This window comes from Melospiza melodia, chromosome 18, assembly GCF_035770615.1.
Source record: "Melospiza melodia melodia isolate bMelMel2 chromosome 18, bMelMel2.pri, whole genome shotgun sequence".
Lineage (NCBI taxonomy): Eukaryota > Metazoa > Chordata > Aves > Passeriformes > Passerellidae > Melospiza > Melospiza melodia.
In genome coordinates this window covers 5670012-5686850 of record NC_086211.1, presented here as the reverse complement: position 1 = coordinate 5686850, position 16839 = coordinate 5670012, and the positions used below count along the sequence as shown (strand labels likewise).

The 16839-nt window shown below is 46.8% G+C and overlaps 1 protein-coding gene across 2 annotated transcripts in view; it reads right to left on the bottom strand.

Annotated features, from left to right (window-relative positions):
- The window catches only part of PRKAR1B (protein kinase cAMP-dependent type I regulatory subunit beta), a 93695-nt gene extending 78806 nt beyond the window's left edge, over positions 1-14889 (bottom strand). The window contains exons 1-3 of one of the 2 annotated variants that reach the window (XM_063171829.1): positions 14790-14889; positions 13016-13220; positions 3567-3737 (exon numbers count right to left, since the gene is read on the bottom strand). In XM_063171829.1, the coding sequence (XP_063027899.1) occupies positions 3567-3737; positions 13016-13192 (348 nt within the window). In that variant the 5' untranslated portion in view covers positions 13193-13220; positions 14790-14889. The remainder of the gene's footprint in view (positions 1-3566; positions 3738-13015; positions 13221-14789) is intronic. The other variant, XM_063171828.1, reaches the window with a different exon arrangement.
- Positions 14890-16839: the final 1950 nt, after the last annotated feature.

The window sequence follows — 16839 nt, the reverse complement described above, 5'->3', positions numbered from 1 at the left end:
AAAGGCAATATAAGATCAGAGATGACTGAGGAGAAGCATATCCATAAAATACTGTAATTAGGATATAGTGGCAGCTGTGTAATCTCCTTTCAAGTATCTTGGACTGAGGAAAATGTATTTTATGTTCCTCTTCCTTCCAACCAATATCAGAAGCAACCTACTTTTAAAACTGTGAAAATAGCAACATTTCTTTAGGAAAAAGGTAAAAATGTGTTGAATACATCACATTTTTCAGTACTGCCTGTGGTATAAGGAACCAAGCTCCTGATAGGCCCACTTAAGTCAAAATTCTGTGCTTGGGTTCATGGCAAACAAGCAGAATTTCCATTTGAGAATGAAGAGGTCTTTATTTGTTAACTGGAGAGATGTCAAAAGTCCTGTTGTGCATGAATTTGCTTAAAATAAAAGTTGAAATTCATGAGTATTTCCACTTTGGAAAGCTAGGCTTTCCATTTTTGGTAACCATTTAGGTAAGATACCAGTAGATAAAGTATCTCTCTATTTGCCAAGTATCTTCTCCTATCAGTCAGAGGCTCCAAAAGTAGGAGAGACACAAGAAATTTGCAACAAAATTATGACCTGTCAAAGATATCCATTGTCTTTGATAATGTGATTTTCCTTAATAGTTTAATTATAAAAGGACAGAATCAAGCATAGCAAAAGTTTTAAGTGTTAAATTAACCTTACTGCAATCTGAAAATCAGAATCTGTTTGTCAGTCTCAATTACTGCACAGTAAAGGTCTGATAAGGGGCATTTATCTCTCACATTTTCTTATGATAGAAGTAGTATATCTGTCTGTTGCAAGTTACTACCTGTGTTGATGTGCAGGTATTTTCCTTCTTTCATCCTGGAAAGGCAGGAAATACCCATCCAACCAAAAGAAGGACGCCTCAAAGGGTAAAACTGATGTAGAACCAGTTCCCACAAAGAATTATCAAGATTTACCTCACAGGTAAACACTGCACTGTGAAAATCTAGAGTTAAACTGGCTTCAGACCTCTCTTGTATTGACTGCTGCAGAAATCAGATTACTCCAATTAAGTCCAGAGAAGTACACATGCACAAACTGCATGTTTGTATCAGAGTGAAATCTGATCTAATTATCTAAAAGTTTAAATTTCTCAATGTTAAATTCAGCCAGTATCTTATTCTTGGTTTTTACCCTATCAGAGGAACACTGGATTGAATTGCAGACCTGAACCCTCGCTCTATTAAGAATACACCAGCTCAGCTTACTGCTGATGAGCCAAAGGGGTAAATAATCAGATCACTGAGACACTCAACTCCAGCCTTTCTGTCTGATGATGAAATAGCACTGAGTAGCTTTCCTCAGTGTAAATTTGCAGTAGTGAAGGCCACAAGGCTTTGTGGGTTTGTTGGGGCATGTTCTGTTTAGTTTCCTCCAGAAAACACAGGAGAGGCTCTCTAGGAGTGACCAGGCATCTGACCAGAGTCAAGTGCTGTAAGAATCACTTGGCCATTTCTTACCTCACTCTTCCAAATAATCACTGGATGTTCTCTTCAAGCTGATCACCCTCTTTAGAGCAAGATTCCTGTTCTCTTAGTGGCTAGCTGTGTTGTCAGATGTGTTGACAAATATTGCTTTCTCTGGTTCAAGGATGAACTAAGCCTCCACAGAGATCTTCCCCAGAATGAAGCCATGCCATGTGCTTGCTCAAATCACAGAGCTAAATCTCTTTTGATTTTCTCTCAAGGGACATAATTCATTTCACTGCCTCTAGCACTACTCATGCTATAGCTCACCCCTTCAAGGGATCCTTCAAACTGGCTTATAACCCAGATGTGCTTCCATCCAACACCTGAATTCAAGCCAGCAGTTCCTCCTGACTACTATCTAAAATTCCATCTGTTTGCAATAGTCTAACACAACCTTTGCCTTGCTTTTTACTCTCTTAAATTTGTTCCATGATTTGTCCTTTCAGTGTCTCCTTTTTATTTCTGTGTTCTAGAAATCACACACCCATGGGTTTCACCATGGGATTCCTTTGCTTATGGCAGAAGACAAAGCACTGACACAAATCCTCCCAGTGCTAGCTCTGCATTCCTTCCAGCATCTGTACAAGAAACCATCCGCTAAATTATTATTATTTAGGATCAGTCAGTTCCTAGGAAATTGAAATCATAACAGGACTAGTCAAAGAACACAGAATATGATCTGTATTGCTGCTTCTGGTTCTTGCCTACTCATGCTACTGTCAGGGCTCACTGACATCACTGTTGAGAAATGAAGAAAACAAAGTTTACTCCAGGTTCCATTACAAACATAAAAGAATTGCTCAGGGGGGTGGGAAGGGATGTTTCCTTTGATTTTCAGAAGAATCAGATGGAACCCATAATAAGCAGAAACAAATGGGATCTCTTCATGGAAGTTTTTTGGGGGATATTGCAAAATGCACAGAAAGAAAAGTGTTTTAAAGTGGCTTCTGAAGTATCACACAAGTTTTTTAACAGTGCAGGGCATTCATTAACAACTTGACCACAGTGCTGTTAAAATTTGCAAATTACACTTGCAAACATTATTTAACTGCCACAAGAATACTCTTACGCACTTCTTTTTAGGATTAATGGCTCTCCTAATTTTTTTTTTCCTTGGGAAAGAAATCCCCAGAGCATCCAGTGAACTTGTATCATAAGCAGATGACAAAAGCACATCTGACTGCAAAGGCAAAAAGCATTCTGCCAAAAAAACAGTGACTGACAAAATGCATTCCCATAAAGAAAAAGCTCTTTGAGTTAAAGCTACTCCAGGCGTGCACAAAAGCACATTAGCAGCATCTGTCAACCTTATGAAATACATTTTCAGCCTGGCTCCCTAAACAAACATGACATATGCTATTGTAATGTCTCTCTTTCAATAATCTTTGAAAACTTTAGCCAGTGTCAAAAAAAAATGCAGAGTTATTAAGAGATATCAAAGATATAACATAGCTAGATAGTTTTATGAAAAAAGGCAGTTAAAAAGAGGGAAGACCAAAACAGAGCTCCTAGTGGAGAAATTATCTAATTTGGGATTGGCATTTCTTCAAAGACAATGGTCACACAAAATCACCCAAGTATGGTCAAGAGACTTCCAAAATTCAGTGGGTTAAGTGGTACCTAATCAACAGGGGAAATACGTGCCTGAGTGGTCTAGGAAACCTGAATGACTTAGATTAAAGAAAACTTGAGGCAGATCTGACTTTTGGAAACAAAAAACAAAATGAACAGGAAATGCAGCAATAGAAAAGCTGTCCTGAATAATGAGATTTTCTGATCAAACTCAGACGATGCTGAAGCCAGTGACTATCAAGAAAATGGCTGCGAATTACTGACCCTGTTAGATGAGCAGCACATCTTAAAAAAAAAAAGGAACAGTGAATACTGAAATCTCATTGTTGGGGAAAATCCTCAGTCAAGGAGAGAAAAAGACCTTGAGTGTGAAGATGGTTATGCCAGCATGGGGACACCACCCTCCAGGCTGGCCCAGGAGTCCAAATCAGGGACAGAACACGAGTCACTGGATTGCCTTGCACATCTGGGAGGCAGAAGGAGGGTGCAGGGTACCTTTCTGACATAGGACACAGCATCCTCCTCCGTGTACACCTCTGCGCTGACGCCGCCGCGCCGGCGCCGCGCCTTCACCACCGGGTTGGGCGGCGGCGGCGAAACCTCATCGTCGTGGGAATCCGACTGGGAGCTGGACTTCTGCCGGGCCAGGATCTGCTTGCATTCCTCCTGCAAGGAAAAAGGGACAGTGAAGCAGCTCTTACTCGTGGGTACAGCCAATTTGACCTTCTTGTATAGATATCAGCAGCCCGTTCATGTCTGTGTTTGGGTGACGGTCGGTTTGCACTGCTGAACGAAAATTACAGATTTAATGAGAATGGCATTAACCACAACCTGTGTACAGGCATTTCGCCTGTTCTACTCTTTCTTACACATCATGGCAACAAATGTATATAAAGTGCAGGCATATCTTTGCATCTACTCCTGGCTGAGAAAGCAAAACTTCCACTGCTTACTCTCCAACATCACAGTGTTATTTTCTCAGTTGGATTGTACACGTCATTGTCTCTAATACAAACAATTTGTCAAAAGTCACACATTGATAAATTAGATTGGTTTCTTCATCTTGCTCTGTTTTGGAAGCCTACTATCACCACAAACAACAAAGATGCTCCCTCCTCCAGAATTTCTGCCATAAAACTGATTTATAATCAATGGGACTCTTTCCAAGCAAATGGGATCCAAGGTAGGCTCCAGAGGACTATGAGAGATGGTGGCTGGCCTAGCACCAGCTGGCCAATGGGGAGGTTATTCTCCAAATTTCATGCTTGTGGAACAGAGAATAAAATAGGAAAGGGAATCCCTGAAGAGAGAGTAACAGGAGTAGAGAACAGTACAGAAAACCTTCAAATAAGGAGGTCAGAGTTGCAAGACTGTCAATTCATACAGTGAATTTGACTTCTAGAGGACAGACACAAACCAGATTACCCACAATTACAGCACTTTCCCAGACCCCCATGTTCTATCCCTCAGCTTCCTCGGATCCAAGGGAAAGCAAAAAGGAGTAAAAATTCCCTTTGCATCATCCATGTCTGTCAGTCAGGAGCTGTCTGCTCAGACCCAGCCCTCCTCCTCAGCCCTGGCACTGCTCAGCCACAGCACACTCACTGCCTCTTGGGGCTGGCTCATCCCAATCTCCACTAAAGGCAGGGAGAACTGGAGATGGGGTGGACCATAAATTCTGTTCCCTGGTACAGGAACCAGAGGGCAGGAGCACTGCACTGCAGGGAGGCAAGCTGGCTGCTGCAGCAGTAGCTTCATGTGCTGCCACCTCCTCTGTGCAGGCAAACCCCAGAGCCTGGCAGCCCCAGAGCCATGCTGAGGGACGTGCACACTCCAGGGTTTTTCAGATAACTCAGCTCAGCAGCACTGCAGGCTCCCCAAAAAGAAAGCACAGCAATGCTGAGCTCCCTGCACACACCATAAACCAACATTCCACCGACAGGGATGAACTGCCAGGACCTGGCCTCTGTCCTACAGGAAATCTCCAGTGAGATTTTTCATTCAGAGCCAGGGTGGGAGTGAGGAGGGAGGGAGATTCTGGGAGCACCAGCACGAGTGGCAGATCCCCAGCATCACCAGCTGGTCCCACTGACAGAGGAAGTGACTGATGCACAGCTCATCGGGTATGGATGGCACCAGGAAAGGGCAGCACAGAAAACTGGCACAGGCTCACAACTTTCGAGCTTGCAAGAAAAAGGGATGATTAATATATGCCTTGCCATTGATGTTTGCATCAAATGCATCATGCCACCTGTCTTTTCTGGTCTTATTCCAGTCAATTCCTGCACCACCACTGACACTGCCCTTCTCATTAACCTCTGACCAGTCTTTGATGCACTACTGTTACTTGAAATAAATAACTGAGCAGTATTTCCCATGCTGCATGACTCAAAGCAACAAGTCACACATTCTTGTTTTGAAGAAGGCATTAGTGAAATAGAGGGGACAAGCTCAGATATAAAATGTAGAGGGCTGGCTAAAGATCTGACTTTTCAAGACCTCGATCTGCCTCAAAAAGTGCCAAGTTCTTTCTGAGATCAACTGGGGTTTGAATTTAGCTTACAATCCCAAAACTCCCAGTGCTGTAACTGAAAAACCAGAATTTCAGATGTATTAAATCCTTACTGAAACTTTTAATTTTACATTCAAATAGCAGGACTAGATATTTTAAAAAATTACTAAATTAGATTTTCCTATACTGTAAGAATTGCAAATCCTATTTCAGCATTCTCATCAACCTCTTCCTTACTCCTCTCTGTCTCTAGATTCCTAAACTACAATCAAGCAAAATATTTCAAATACAAATGTGTGCTATATATTACAATTATATTTAATATCTAGTGTTTAAAAACAAAAGCTGTGGCTGAAGAATTTCAAATAGCATTACTGACTGCCTATCTCTGATAGTGTTAATGGTCTCTGACTATAATAAATCAACACAACCAAATTCACCTTCTTCATGAGTTTAACTGAAAGGCAGTAAAGACCTTACTGAAGAATAGCAGCTAAAATTTAACTAAAAGGTAAGTACAACAAGAGGGCAGTTGGGTAACTAATGGTGTGCAGCACTTACACAGTTCTTTTTATCCAGAGCATATTTACTCAGAGAGAAGAGTTGTAGTTTGCCACATTTGAATATAAAATACACTCTTCTCTCTTCAGTACACATTGCATAAAAGCCACTTCCAAGGAATTAATAAATAATATCTCCCCCACCCCAGCAGAGATTTATATACAAAAGGAAGCTCAGTGAGATAAAATTAATACTACAAAGCATGCTCTTAAACTCAAATACTTTTAGAAGCCAAGAAGATTTGAAAGGATTATAAAAGTGAGTTACTGTGTGATTCATTTTAAAAGGAAGTCTCTTCACTACAAACTCCTTCTGTACAAACAGCAGGCACTGGACTGGCTGGTTCTCCATAGCTGCAGGCTGGGAAGGATCCCCATTCCTGAACTACAGCCTGCCTTCTGCAAATAAAGCCTTTGCTCTGTCCTGGGCTGCGCTTTCAGAGAGATGTCTTCCACATATCCTGGGGGAAAGCTGCACAAATGCAGCCAGTGTTTGGAAGGAGGAATGAGCTGTCTCGAGAGGAGTTCTCCAAACCCCAATCCTCAGATGCAGCTTGATGTGAATCCTTGTGCAGAACTCAGCTCCAAGTAAACACCTCATCATCTTTTGTTGTCATGACAACAAGTGATATCTCTCTCCCTCTCTCTCTCTCTTTGGATGGCACTGATAAGTCATAATCATACTGCCCAATTGTGTCCACCTCCAAATGAGAAAACACATGGAAGGCACAACAGCAAGGCAGTGGAACTGCCTTTGATCATTGCTTCAAATTGAAAGAACCAATAAATACAAGTGCAGGAACCAATTTACCTTTTGAATGTCCACTTTCAACAACAAGAGGCTGAGGTATAAACCACAGGAATTTAGCATATTGTCCTCAGCATCTCCCCCAGATAATGCTTCCATGAAGTTTTAATGAGTTTAAGCATTGCAAGTGAAGCAGCCACAATGCTGAGGCAGTTTTTAGGTTTCCTTCCCTTCCTTTCAGACCACTGCTTAAGATCACACACACCTCCTGACCCAGAAGCTTTCTTCCCTATCATCTGGAGCATTTCCAAACAGAAATTCCCTTCCTCTCCCAGTCTCTCCTTTCAGACTTTGTCATTACCTGAAAACCCAGATGAGCTGAAGGAAGGAAAGCACCAAATTACTGTGCAGCCTTACAACAACATCCCCAAAAGACTTAAAAGCAAGTCAGACATTTGATATCAAAGCTCAGCACCTCTGCTCTGCTTCCTACAATGTATACATTGCATTCAAAAACCACACCACCAAGTACACTCTAAATGGTTGGGGGTTTTTTCCCCCTCAAGCACATTCATAAACTTTTCTGCCTGACAGACCTGGATTGTTCACAGAAAATGTGCAGGAAGGTTCATGCACAGGTAACTAATCTCTCTCTGCACTGGAATTGACCCAGAGGAGATGCTCTCAGTGCAGGAGGGTTTCTGACACCCCTCACCACTCCTTGGGCTGATGATTTACAGCAACCAATAAAGGCCAAAGGCAAAGCACTTCATTTTGCTGAAGCATGGGACTGCCTGATGCCATCATTAAAAGCAGGAAAATCTGGGAGATCTTAATGTTCTTTCCAGCCTTATCTTTGCCAGGACAGACAATCTTTGTGATCAATTCAGCCTTGTTATTCTCACAATCCCAATTATTGTTCTACTGCCTTCCCCCTGCTCCATTTTACTTTTCTTCTACAGCACTTCTAAGAAATATCTTTAAATGCACTCCCTACCATCCTGCCAAGGTATTTACCCCCTCCATAGTTACCCTCCACTTTGATTACTATTCCTGCATCCTCCGTGGTCTCTCTCTGCATCTCTGCTCATTCCCAATTTCCAATCTAGGCAAAAATCTCCTGCCCAAAATCCACCTGCCCTGGTGACACTCCAGCTGCATGGCTGACCTTCCCCAGACCCCTTACTGCCATTGTTTCACCTTCTGCAGCTCATTCACACTTCTTGTCTTCCCCCCACCAGCGTCTTCAGCATCCCAACCCATCACCACCTCTTCCCCACTTTCTTTGCCTCACAGCAAAGTGAGAGGTTATGTTACAAAACACAGACCCTATTTTTGATACTCGAAAGCTTATATAATCAAAGAGAATCATGGCCAACACTTCTGATTCTTAAAATCCAGCCAAATAACAATGTATGCACACATAGCTTGTGTAAGAGGAGACAAGCCCACATAAAAGTGGATTAAGTAACCTGATGAATGTAAAACAGGGCAGCTTGAGATGTGAAACAGAGAAGTCTTCCAGGCAGAATTCCCTCCATGTTCACTGCATTCTGGTTTTGTTAGGTTTTGGCTATCAGAGTGGGAAAGCCACTCATACTTGTGGACACACAAAGGAAAGCTCATATGAGCATGGGTTTGCTTATAACTAATTTTATTTTGTATGGAAAAAACTTTTTTTCTCTTTCTGCTCTTATTCCCTTCATCCTCCACCCTTCCCTTCACGGAGGAAATTTGCCCGGGGATGGCTTTAAAAATTCACCTTGTTTTCCTTTACCTCTCCCAAGAAAAGTGTCACCTCTCACAGCACTGCCTGGGGCTGGCTCTGGCAGTCCCAGCGGTGCCACCTGAGCTGCTTTTCCTCCAGCTCTTGCCAGTGCTGATCCCAGGGGAGAGGCAGGACAGAGGCTGCCCCAGCCTGCTCAGCCACACGGCCAGGGCAGCTGCTGCTCCCACTGCTGTGCTTCTATCAGCACCTCAGGTATGTTCCTGCACGCTTTTCTGACCACCACGGAGATACCACCCAACTGCTTGGCAAACTTTGAAAAATATTATTATTAGGCTTTCTAAAACTGCTTGTTTAATGCATTTTTTTCTATGGTTTTTTTCTCTGTGTGATTTTGCTTCAAATCCGTAACCACTCCCCAGTTTATCTGAAAGCAGTGAGTTATACTTTGCATAATTATAACCTGTACTGTTAAAAATTAGTTTCATCAGTTTAGACAGGTTCTGGTGGAAATTACTGATTGAAGGACTCTTTTTTGTGATAAAATACAAATACTGGGAGGGAATACTGCCACAGAAGAAGAGCCTGGTGCTCCAGCTTTGATGCTCGGGTACCTTTGGTTGTAAAAGTCCCCGTGGTAAGTAAATAAAGAGTATTTTGCTAACAGAAATAAATATTTTTGCATTTTGTTTTATCGCTCAGGGCCGGTCCCGGCACGCCCGGGTGCAGTTCCGCCCGGCACCGCCAGGGGGCGCCACGCGGGAAGCGCTGTTGGCCCGCGGGGTTCGAGCTCCAAATTTGGATTTTCCCAATTTTGCCCAAAATTCCCTTTCCTTCGCCACCGTGAGGATGCGGCATCAGCCTGCATCCCAAACAACCCTGCCGAGCCGCTGGCCGTGGTTTATTGGAGTAAAATATTGTTTCCTGCTCGTGCTGAGGGCGACAGAAGGGCCTGGAGAGAGCTCAGCTCCGGGAGGCGCCAGCAAAGCCCAGCTCAGCCCTGCTCTAAAATACCCCACATTAAAATGGCTTCAGCAAAGCCATTTTAAACACATCCTGCGGTTTACTGCTGCTTCCTCTTCGGTGCCATTTTCTTCATTAGTTCTATTCTTCATTCGAATTCTTTGCTGTGGAACAGCTGAGCTTAGCCTGGCAAGACAACTCCACCTTTGATCACAGAATCATGGCACTAAACAGCCTGACACTATGAAATTTTTGCAGTCTCAGTATGGCTAAAAATACAAAGCATTGCCTGTCATCTCTCAGTAATTGACTTTTTCACATAAAGTAAGAACCAGAGATAAAATATGGGTTCCCTGGTTTTTTCTGCTATGCCTCCTTTAGTCCTCAAGTAAACAGGACTAAATTACAGCTGTTAAAATAATGCCACAGTTTCTTAGCTAACATCTATTCCCTCACTCCAAAAAAAACCAACTACAATCCCTAAGGGAAAGACTTTCCTCACTCCATCCACCAAGATCTACGCAGTCAGAGGGAAATGTAAAATAAATTGTTCAAAGGAAATATCACAGGTTTTAAAATCTAAAGTCTCTAAACTGTTTTCAACTATTTTTTGTGCTCAAGGGCATGTTGTAGATTTTTACAAAGTAACTGTTAATGTGATCAGAGTAGATGTCATCTTGAAGTCCATAGGGTCACAGCATATAAAAGTGACTTGCAAATTTTAGAATATAGAAACATAGGCTGATTCCCAGCAATTACTGGCAACTTAAGCGGGTCCTGCCAGTATTAAATGAACAGAAAAATGTGCATTAAAGTTTTCCCACAATTATTTTCAGAGTAATGGTTTGTGACATTGTACTTGATACAAATAAGGTGCAGTTGAAAGGCTTTGGGGGAGTGTTCTTTGTAACACTGGCACTCCTTCAGAATCAAACATCAAACCTCAGTCTGCAGTACTTTATTCAGAATTATTTATTGATGTTCTCCCTTTACAGCCCTCTCAGGCCACGTCCATGCTGTGAATAAAGAGTGGCCCAGGCCCAGAGCAGAGCCCACATCCCCTGGGCATTTCCTCACTGCTGGCTCTGCTCTCAGTGCTGCAAACAGCAATTCCTGCCATGACAAACCTGCTCCTGGCGTGGGACACCTGGGAGTGACACCTGGGGACACTGGGTGTGCTGGGGTCAGGGTTATTGCCCGATCCATTCTCATTTAGCAACAGGCTGAAGGGAATGGACCCAACTCTGATGTCACCAGAAGGTGAGAAGCATTTATGATCCTCTCTAATCTTGCATATCGTAATAAATCTTGCTTTTCTGAGTTGATTTCATGAAATTGAGTTAAAAATTAGCAAAATTAAACTTACTCTTCTATTTTTCTATTCACTTCTGTGGTAGCTTCAGTACATTGATGAAGCTCTTCTTGTTTTCCACAAGCTCATTTGTTAACCACTTGAAAAATATCCTACACTTCATCTCTGAACTTCCCACATGTGTTTTTGACAGATAAACTGTTCTTCTCCTGCTCTCTTCAGTGGAATGTGTTGTTTATCCTAATGAGTTTGGAAAATAGCCCCACAATACCACACTTAGGTGGAAAAATGCATTGCTTTGTTTAGAAAATCATTATTAAACCCAAATATTTTCACTCCTCTCCCTCCACAGGACCAAATGAAAGGAGCTAATAGCGAATGTGCCACATCAATATTGCACATTTACAAAAATCTAATGAACAATTGCTAAATTCACAATTCCATTAGGATTCTTCAAACTACCTGTATATGACAAGTGTATAAAAACAGGATAAAACTTATTGAAAGATTTTTCTATCTTTAGAAGTCTTCCTTTCAACTGTTCTCACACAACCAGCTAAGTCAAAATATTATTCTACAGCAGAAAATCCTTCAGAGTACAATTTATCCCAAGGAAGTCCTCAGAGATGTTTGGGCAACAAGGGAGTCAAACTGCTGTGGGAACAAGAATTACAGTGCTGGAAACCTCCAGAAGGAGCCTAAATCCCGCAGGCTCACCAGGCTCAGCCCCCAGGCTGCTCTGGAGAGGTAGTGCCAAGATTGTGTCCTCCCACAGCAAGCACAATATTCCCTGCAGTTGATGCCTTGATGTTTCTAAATCATCTTCCATTTTGAGACAAGTGATATCCATCAGCTCCTGTGCTGGCATCCTGATTGATGTCCTACACATTCCTGGCATCTGCTGCTCTTTGGGAAATAATGGAGATTGCATGGGAGAAAATGGCATTTCTCAAGGATGCCCTCCTGTCTCAGGTGTGTGTGCTGTGTAAACACCAACAAATGATGATGACCAAACTCCCCCAGTACAGCTCCTCAAGAAATCCCTCCAGCAATGGAGCATATTCCATAATACCACAGCATATTTTAATGGGTTTTCTTCAAGAATGGTGTTTATCCTTCTTTTCAAGAAGCCCAAAATTCCACGTGTTATGATGGATAATAATTCACAACACAGTGATGAAATTCAACAATTTTGATTCTCTCAAAATAGGTCTTGGCTGTCAGAAGTTCAGAATATACAGAATTAAGAGACTGTTTCTTTTTCACAATAATCAAATACAATTACAAATCACCTTGTACTTTCTCTGATGTCCCAGGCTGCCACCAAAACGCGATGTTTGCATTTTTTAAAACTACACAAATTTGGCATATACTCACCTATATAAAAATTAATCTGAAAAGCAGAAAGTGAGATGCATTAAATGTTTTACATCACTGGTGATATATCAGCCTCATGTATTATCCACTCCTGAAGGAAGAAACTACTGAGCCTTGTCTCTCAAGCCTACAACAACACTTGCTCACACAATGTGCTCTTCCTGCAAAGACACCCCTGGGCTTTAGAGAGAATTTGTCTGGGAATGCTCTGAAATGTTTCCCCCTCTCTAGACTGTTTTTGAAGGCACTCACAGTAAGTGAGGTCTCCCTTAATGCATCCCCTGTCAGAGGATCCTGGGACAGGCACTACAGACAGGAGAGAGCAGTGAAATTCAATAGCAAAATGTTCAAGGATTTTGAGAATTGCTGCCTCCCTGATTTTGGTCAGTTTTAGGGGAAGGCCACCTGACACTGGAATAAACATCATCTTTTGCACCCACAGGCAGGTTCTTCCAAGAGATGAAAGCTCAGGGTACCATGCCTCACAACCCATTTGAGTCATTTTTAACAAATTCAATTTCCTGAGATATTATAATCTTGGTGTTATGCACAAAAATTTCTAAACTATAGCTAGTGTTATAGTAGTCATCCACAAATGAAGGGTTGGGGCTTTTTCTCTTAACAGTTTACATTTTCACAGTTGTGTGATCATTTAAAAAAAACGAAAAAAAGTACCAAAACATTTGAAATCTTTAAACAATCATTTTCATTTTATAAATGGAAAAAGACACCTGAAAATCACTGACCTTTTCTAATTTTTCAAAGTGTTCTCTGAGGAACTTCATGGGTCGGTCTGGCTTTGCTATACAGAGGTTTACAATGCATTCTTTTAGAATCTGTTGGATGTTGTGTTTCTGAACATAGAGTTCACATCCCTTCAGGCTCTCGTCTTCTTCCACATTGCAGGAAGCAGCAGCAGCCATCTTCAGGCTTGTAAACAGAAAACACAACCTAGGTAAGAAAATGGTGCAAGAAAGAGATGAGAGACAGACCTCAAATCCTTTGTCAGAGAGATCTGAAGAGCAAAGACATTTTAATATTGCCTGTTGCCTATTGAAGACCTATTCAATTTTAACATTTTCATGTCCTGGGGTTGTACAGGGAAATGCTGAACTGTGTCATCTCTGTATCATCAACATCCCACCAAGTGCACAAACAGGATTTAAACTCATAGATTGTGATCAATTTTTGAAAAAAACCACACAAACTGGTGAAATTAACCTACGAGGGAAGGAGTTTCAAAAGCACTCTTAAATGACGGCATGATGCCTTGCTTTGCTGTCCCCGTGGGGACTCGCTCCTGTCATCAGAAGCCCAGCTTCTTGCTACAAAGATTTTCGGGCAATTTTAGCATCTCTCCCTTTCCCATTCACCGACCCTTGGCTGCCTTGGGAAAGCAGGGGGGGAGCAGGCAGAGCGCCCTGAAGTGAAGTGAATTCCCCAAAGAGAACTTTGGTGACCTGCGGGGAGAACAGCCCCAAACCCTCTTTATTTCCCCCAGCGGGGTTATGAGCGCTCCGTTACGAGCCCAGAACGCCGGGGCAGCTTTACCCCGGGGTTTGTGCGTGCGGGGGGCGGCCGGGGCAGTGCGGGGCTGTGCGGGGCTGTGCGGGGCAATGCGGGGCAGTGCGGGGCAGTGCGGGGCAGTGCGGGGCAGTGCGGGCAGTGTGGGGCAGTGCGGGCAGTGCGGGGCGGCCGGGGCAGTGCGGGGCTGTGCGGGGCAGTGCGGGGCAGTGCGGGGCAATGCGGGGCAATGCGGGGCAGTGCGGGGCAGTGCAGGGCAATGCGGGGCAGTGCGGGGCTGTGCGGGGCAGTGCGGGGCAGTGCGGGGCAGTGCGGGGCAGTGCGGGGCAATGCGGGGCAGTGCGGGGCAGTGCGGGCAGTGCGGGGCTGTGCGGGGCAGTGCGGGGCAGTGCGGGCAGTGCGGGGCAATGCGGGGCAGTGCGGGGCAGTGCGGGGCAGTGCGGGGCAATGCGGGGCAGTGCGGGGCAGTGTGGACAGTGCGGGGCAGTGCGGGGCAATGCGGGGCAATGCGGGGCAGTGCGGGGCAGTGCGGGGCTGTGCGGGGCAGTGCGGGGCAGTGCGGGGCTGTGCGGGGCTGTGCGGGCAGTGCGGACAGTGCGGGGCTGTGCGGGGCAGTGCGGGCAGTGCGGGGCAATGCGGGGCAGTGCGGGGCAGTGTGGACAGTGCGGGGCAGTGCGGGGCAGTGCGGGGCTGTGCGGGGCTGTGCGGGCAGTGCAGGGCTGTGCGGGGCAGTGCGGGGCATTGCGGGGCAATGCGGGGCAGTGCGGGGCTGTGCGGGGCAGTGCGGGGGAAGTGTCCCGGGCCCGGCCGGGCGGCACCTCGGCAGCGCATCCCCCGGGCCCGGCCGGGCGGATCTGCGGCCGCTGTCCCTGTCCCTGCCCCCTGCCCCCTGCCTCTGTCCGTGTCCCTGCCCCTGTCCGTGTCCGTGTCCCTGTCCCTGCCCCCATCCCTGTCCCCGTCCCTGTCCCTGCCCCGCCGCACGGGCCCGGTAAATACCTGGTGGCCGGAGCCGGCTGAGCGGCGGCGCCTCCGGTGTCCTGGCCGGCGCTGGAGGCGGGGGCAGCGGCTCGCCCCCGCCGGTTTCCGCAGTGCAGCCGCCGCCGCCTGCGCTGCTGCCCGCCCGCCCGGGGCCGCGGGGCGCCGCGGGGACCCTGCTGCCGCTGCCGCACAAAGGCTCCGGCTCCGCCGCCGCCGCTCGCCCGCAGGAAGTGCGGCCGCCGTCACTCCCCGGCGGGCGCGGCCTCCACCGCCGCCTCCGCCGAGAGGCGGCACGGAACCCTCCGCTCCGAACAGAGCGGCACGGACCCCCCGCTCCGGGAGGCACCGAACCCTCCGCTCCGAACCGGGATGCACCGACCCCGCTGCTTCGAACAGCTCCGCACCGACCACTCCGCTTCCGCCCGCACGGACCCCTCTGCTCCCATACGCTCCGAGCAGCTCCGACCCCTCCGCTTCGAAGCGCACCGCACGGACCCGCAGGGTACGGCAGGACCTGGCCCGGCTGCCAGCCCGAGGACAGGCTAAGGAGGACCAGCCTGGCCACCATGGACAATGGCCTGGCCGTTCAGAACAGGCCTGGCCACGAAGGACAGTCTGGATGTGTGAAGTGGCCACACCATGGCCATGAAGAATGGGCATGGCCATGAAGGACAGCAGCCTGGCTGTGACACATGGCCCGGCTTGGGCACAGAGGACTGTCTATCCTGTCCTGACTATCACGGGTGATGAGCTGGCCATGCCAGACAGGCTGCCGAGCCAAGGCAAGGGCACGGTCCTGGGAACTGCCAGTCCTGCTGAGCACCCAGAGCTAGGGAAGGGCTGGGAAAGGCTGGGAAGAGCTGGAAAGGGCTGAGAAGGGCTGGGAAGGGCAGCTCACCAGCTCTGCCCAGGGGTTTTTAAAGCAAAGCCATCACAGGCAGCAGCACCTCTGTGGCAGGCCGTGAGGAGTGTGGTCCCAGCTGGCACTCAGCCATGGGCCAGCACGAGCTGTCAGGAGTGCTCCAGAGCACGCTTGTGTTCCTTCTGTTGCCAGGAAATTCACATCCACGGTTCCCATAGAATAAAGGGTGAAACAGGACTCCAAAAGATGACAGTCAAGCTAGGAGAAGCGCAAGAATGGAATAAACTCTGCTGGTAAACACAGGGCTATTTTAAAACAATTTGAATTAGTTCTGTGGTTTATTGCACTTTGGATTCGGTGTGATCACTCAAGAAAAGGACCATGAGAATCTTTTTTTGGTGTCTGTTCCTTGGAGTCACCAGAGGAGAACACAAAACATGAGGTTGTGTAAAGTATCCATAAGTACAACATAAACACAAAGTACATACACATTAGCTAATATAAATAAATGTACATACACATTAGCTAATACAAATAAACACTAAAAAGCATACAACGCTGGTACAGAAACTGACAGCTTCCTGCCCGTGCTGTTTGGTCCTCAGAGCAGGGACAGCGGGGAGGTGGCACATGTGAGTGCGGCCGGGCACGGAGCCCCCGGTGCCTTCCCGCTCCCCCAGCCCTGGCACCACCCGCGGGCTGTCCCGGGCTGGCACCGCTCGATCCCCGGGACCCAGCAGCGGCTCCGTCCTGCCGGTACCGGCCCGGCTCCGGACCCGTGTGCCTGCCCGAGGGCCCGGGGAGCGCCCGCAGCGCTGTCACCCTGCCCTGGCTCTGTCCCCTGTTCTAGCCCTGTCACCCTGCCCTGTCCCTGTCCCCTCGCTCTCTCCTGGTCCCCCGCTCTGCTTGTTTTCCCCGGCTCTATCCCTGTCACAGTCTCTGTCCCTCCACCCCGCTCTATCCTTGTTCCCCTCTCTGTCCTCGTTCCCGTCCTGTTCTCTGTCTCTGTCCCTATCCCTGTCTCTGTCCCCGTGTCTCTGTCCCTGTCCCGCTCTCTATCCCTGTCCCTAGCCCAATCCCTGTCTCTGTCCCTGTCCCCGTGTCCCTGTCCCTGTCCCGCTCTCCGTGCTGTCCCTGTCCCTATCCCTGTCCCCGTCCCTCTCCCCTTGTCCCTCTCCCTGTCCCCGTGTCCATGTCCCCCTCTCC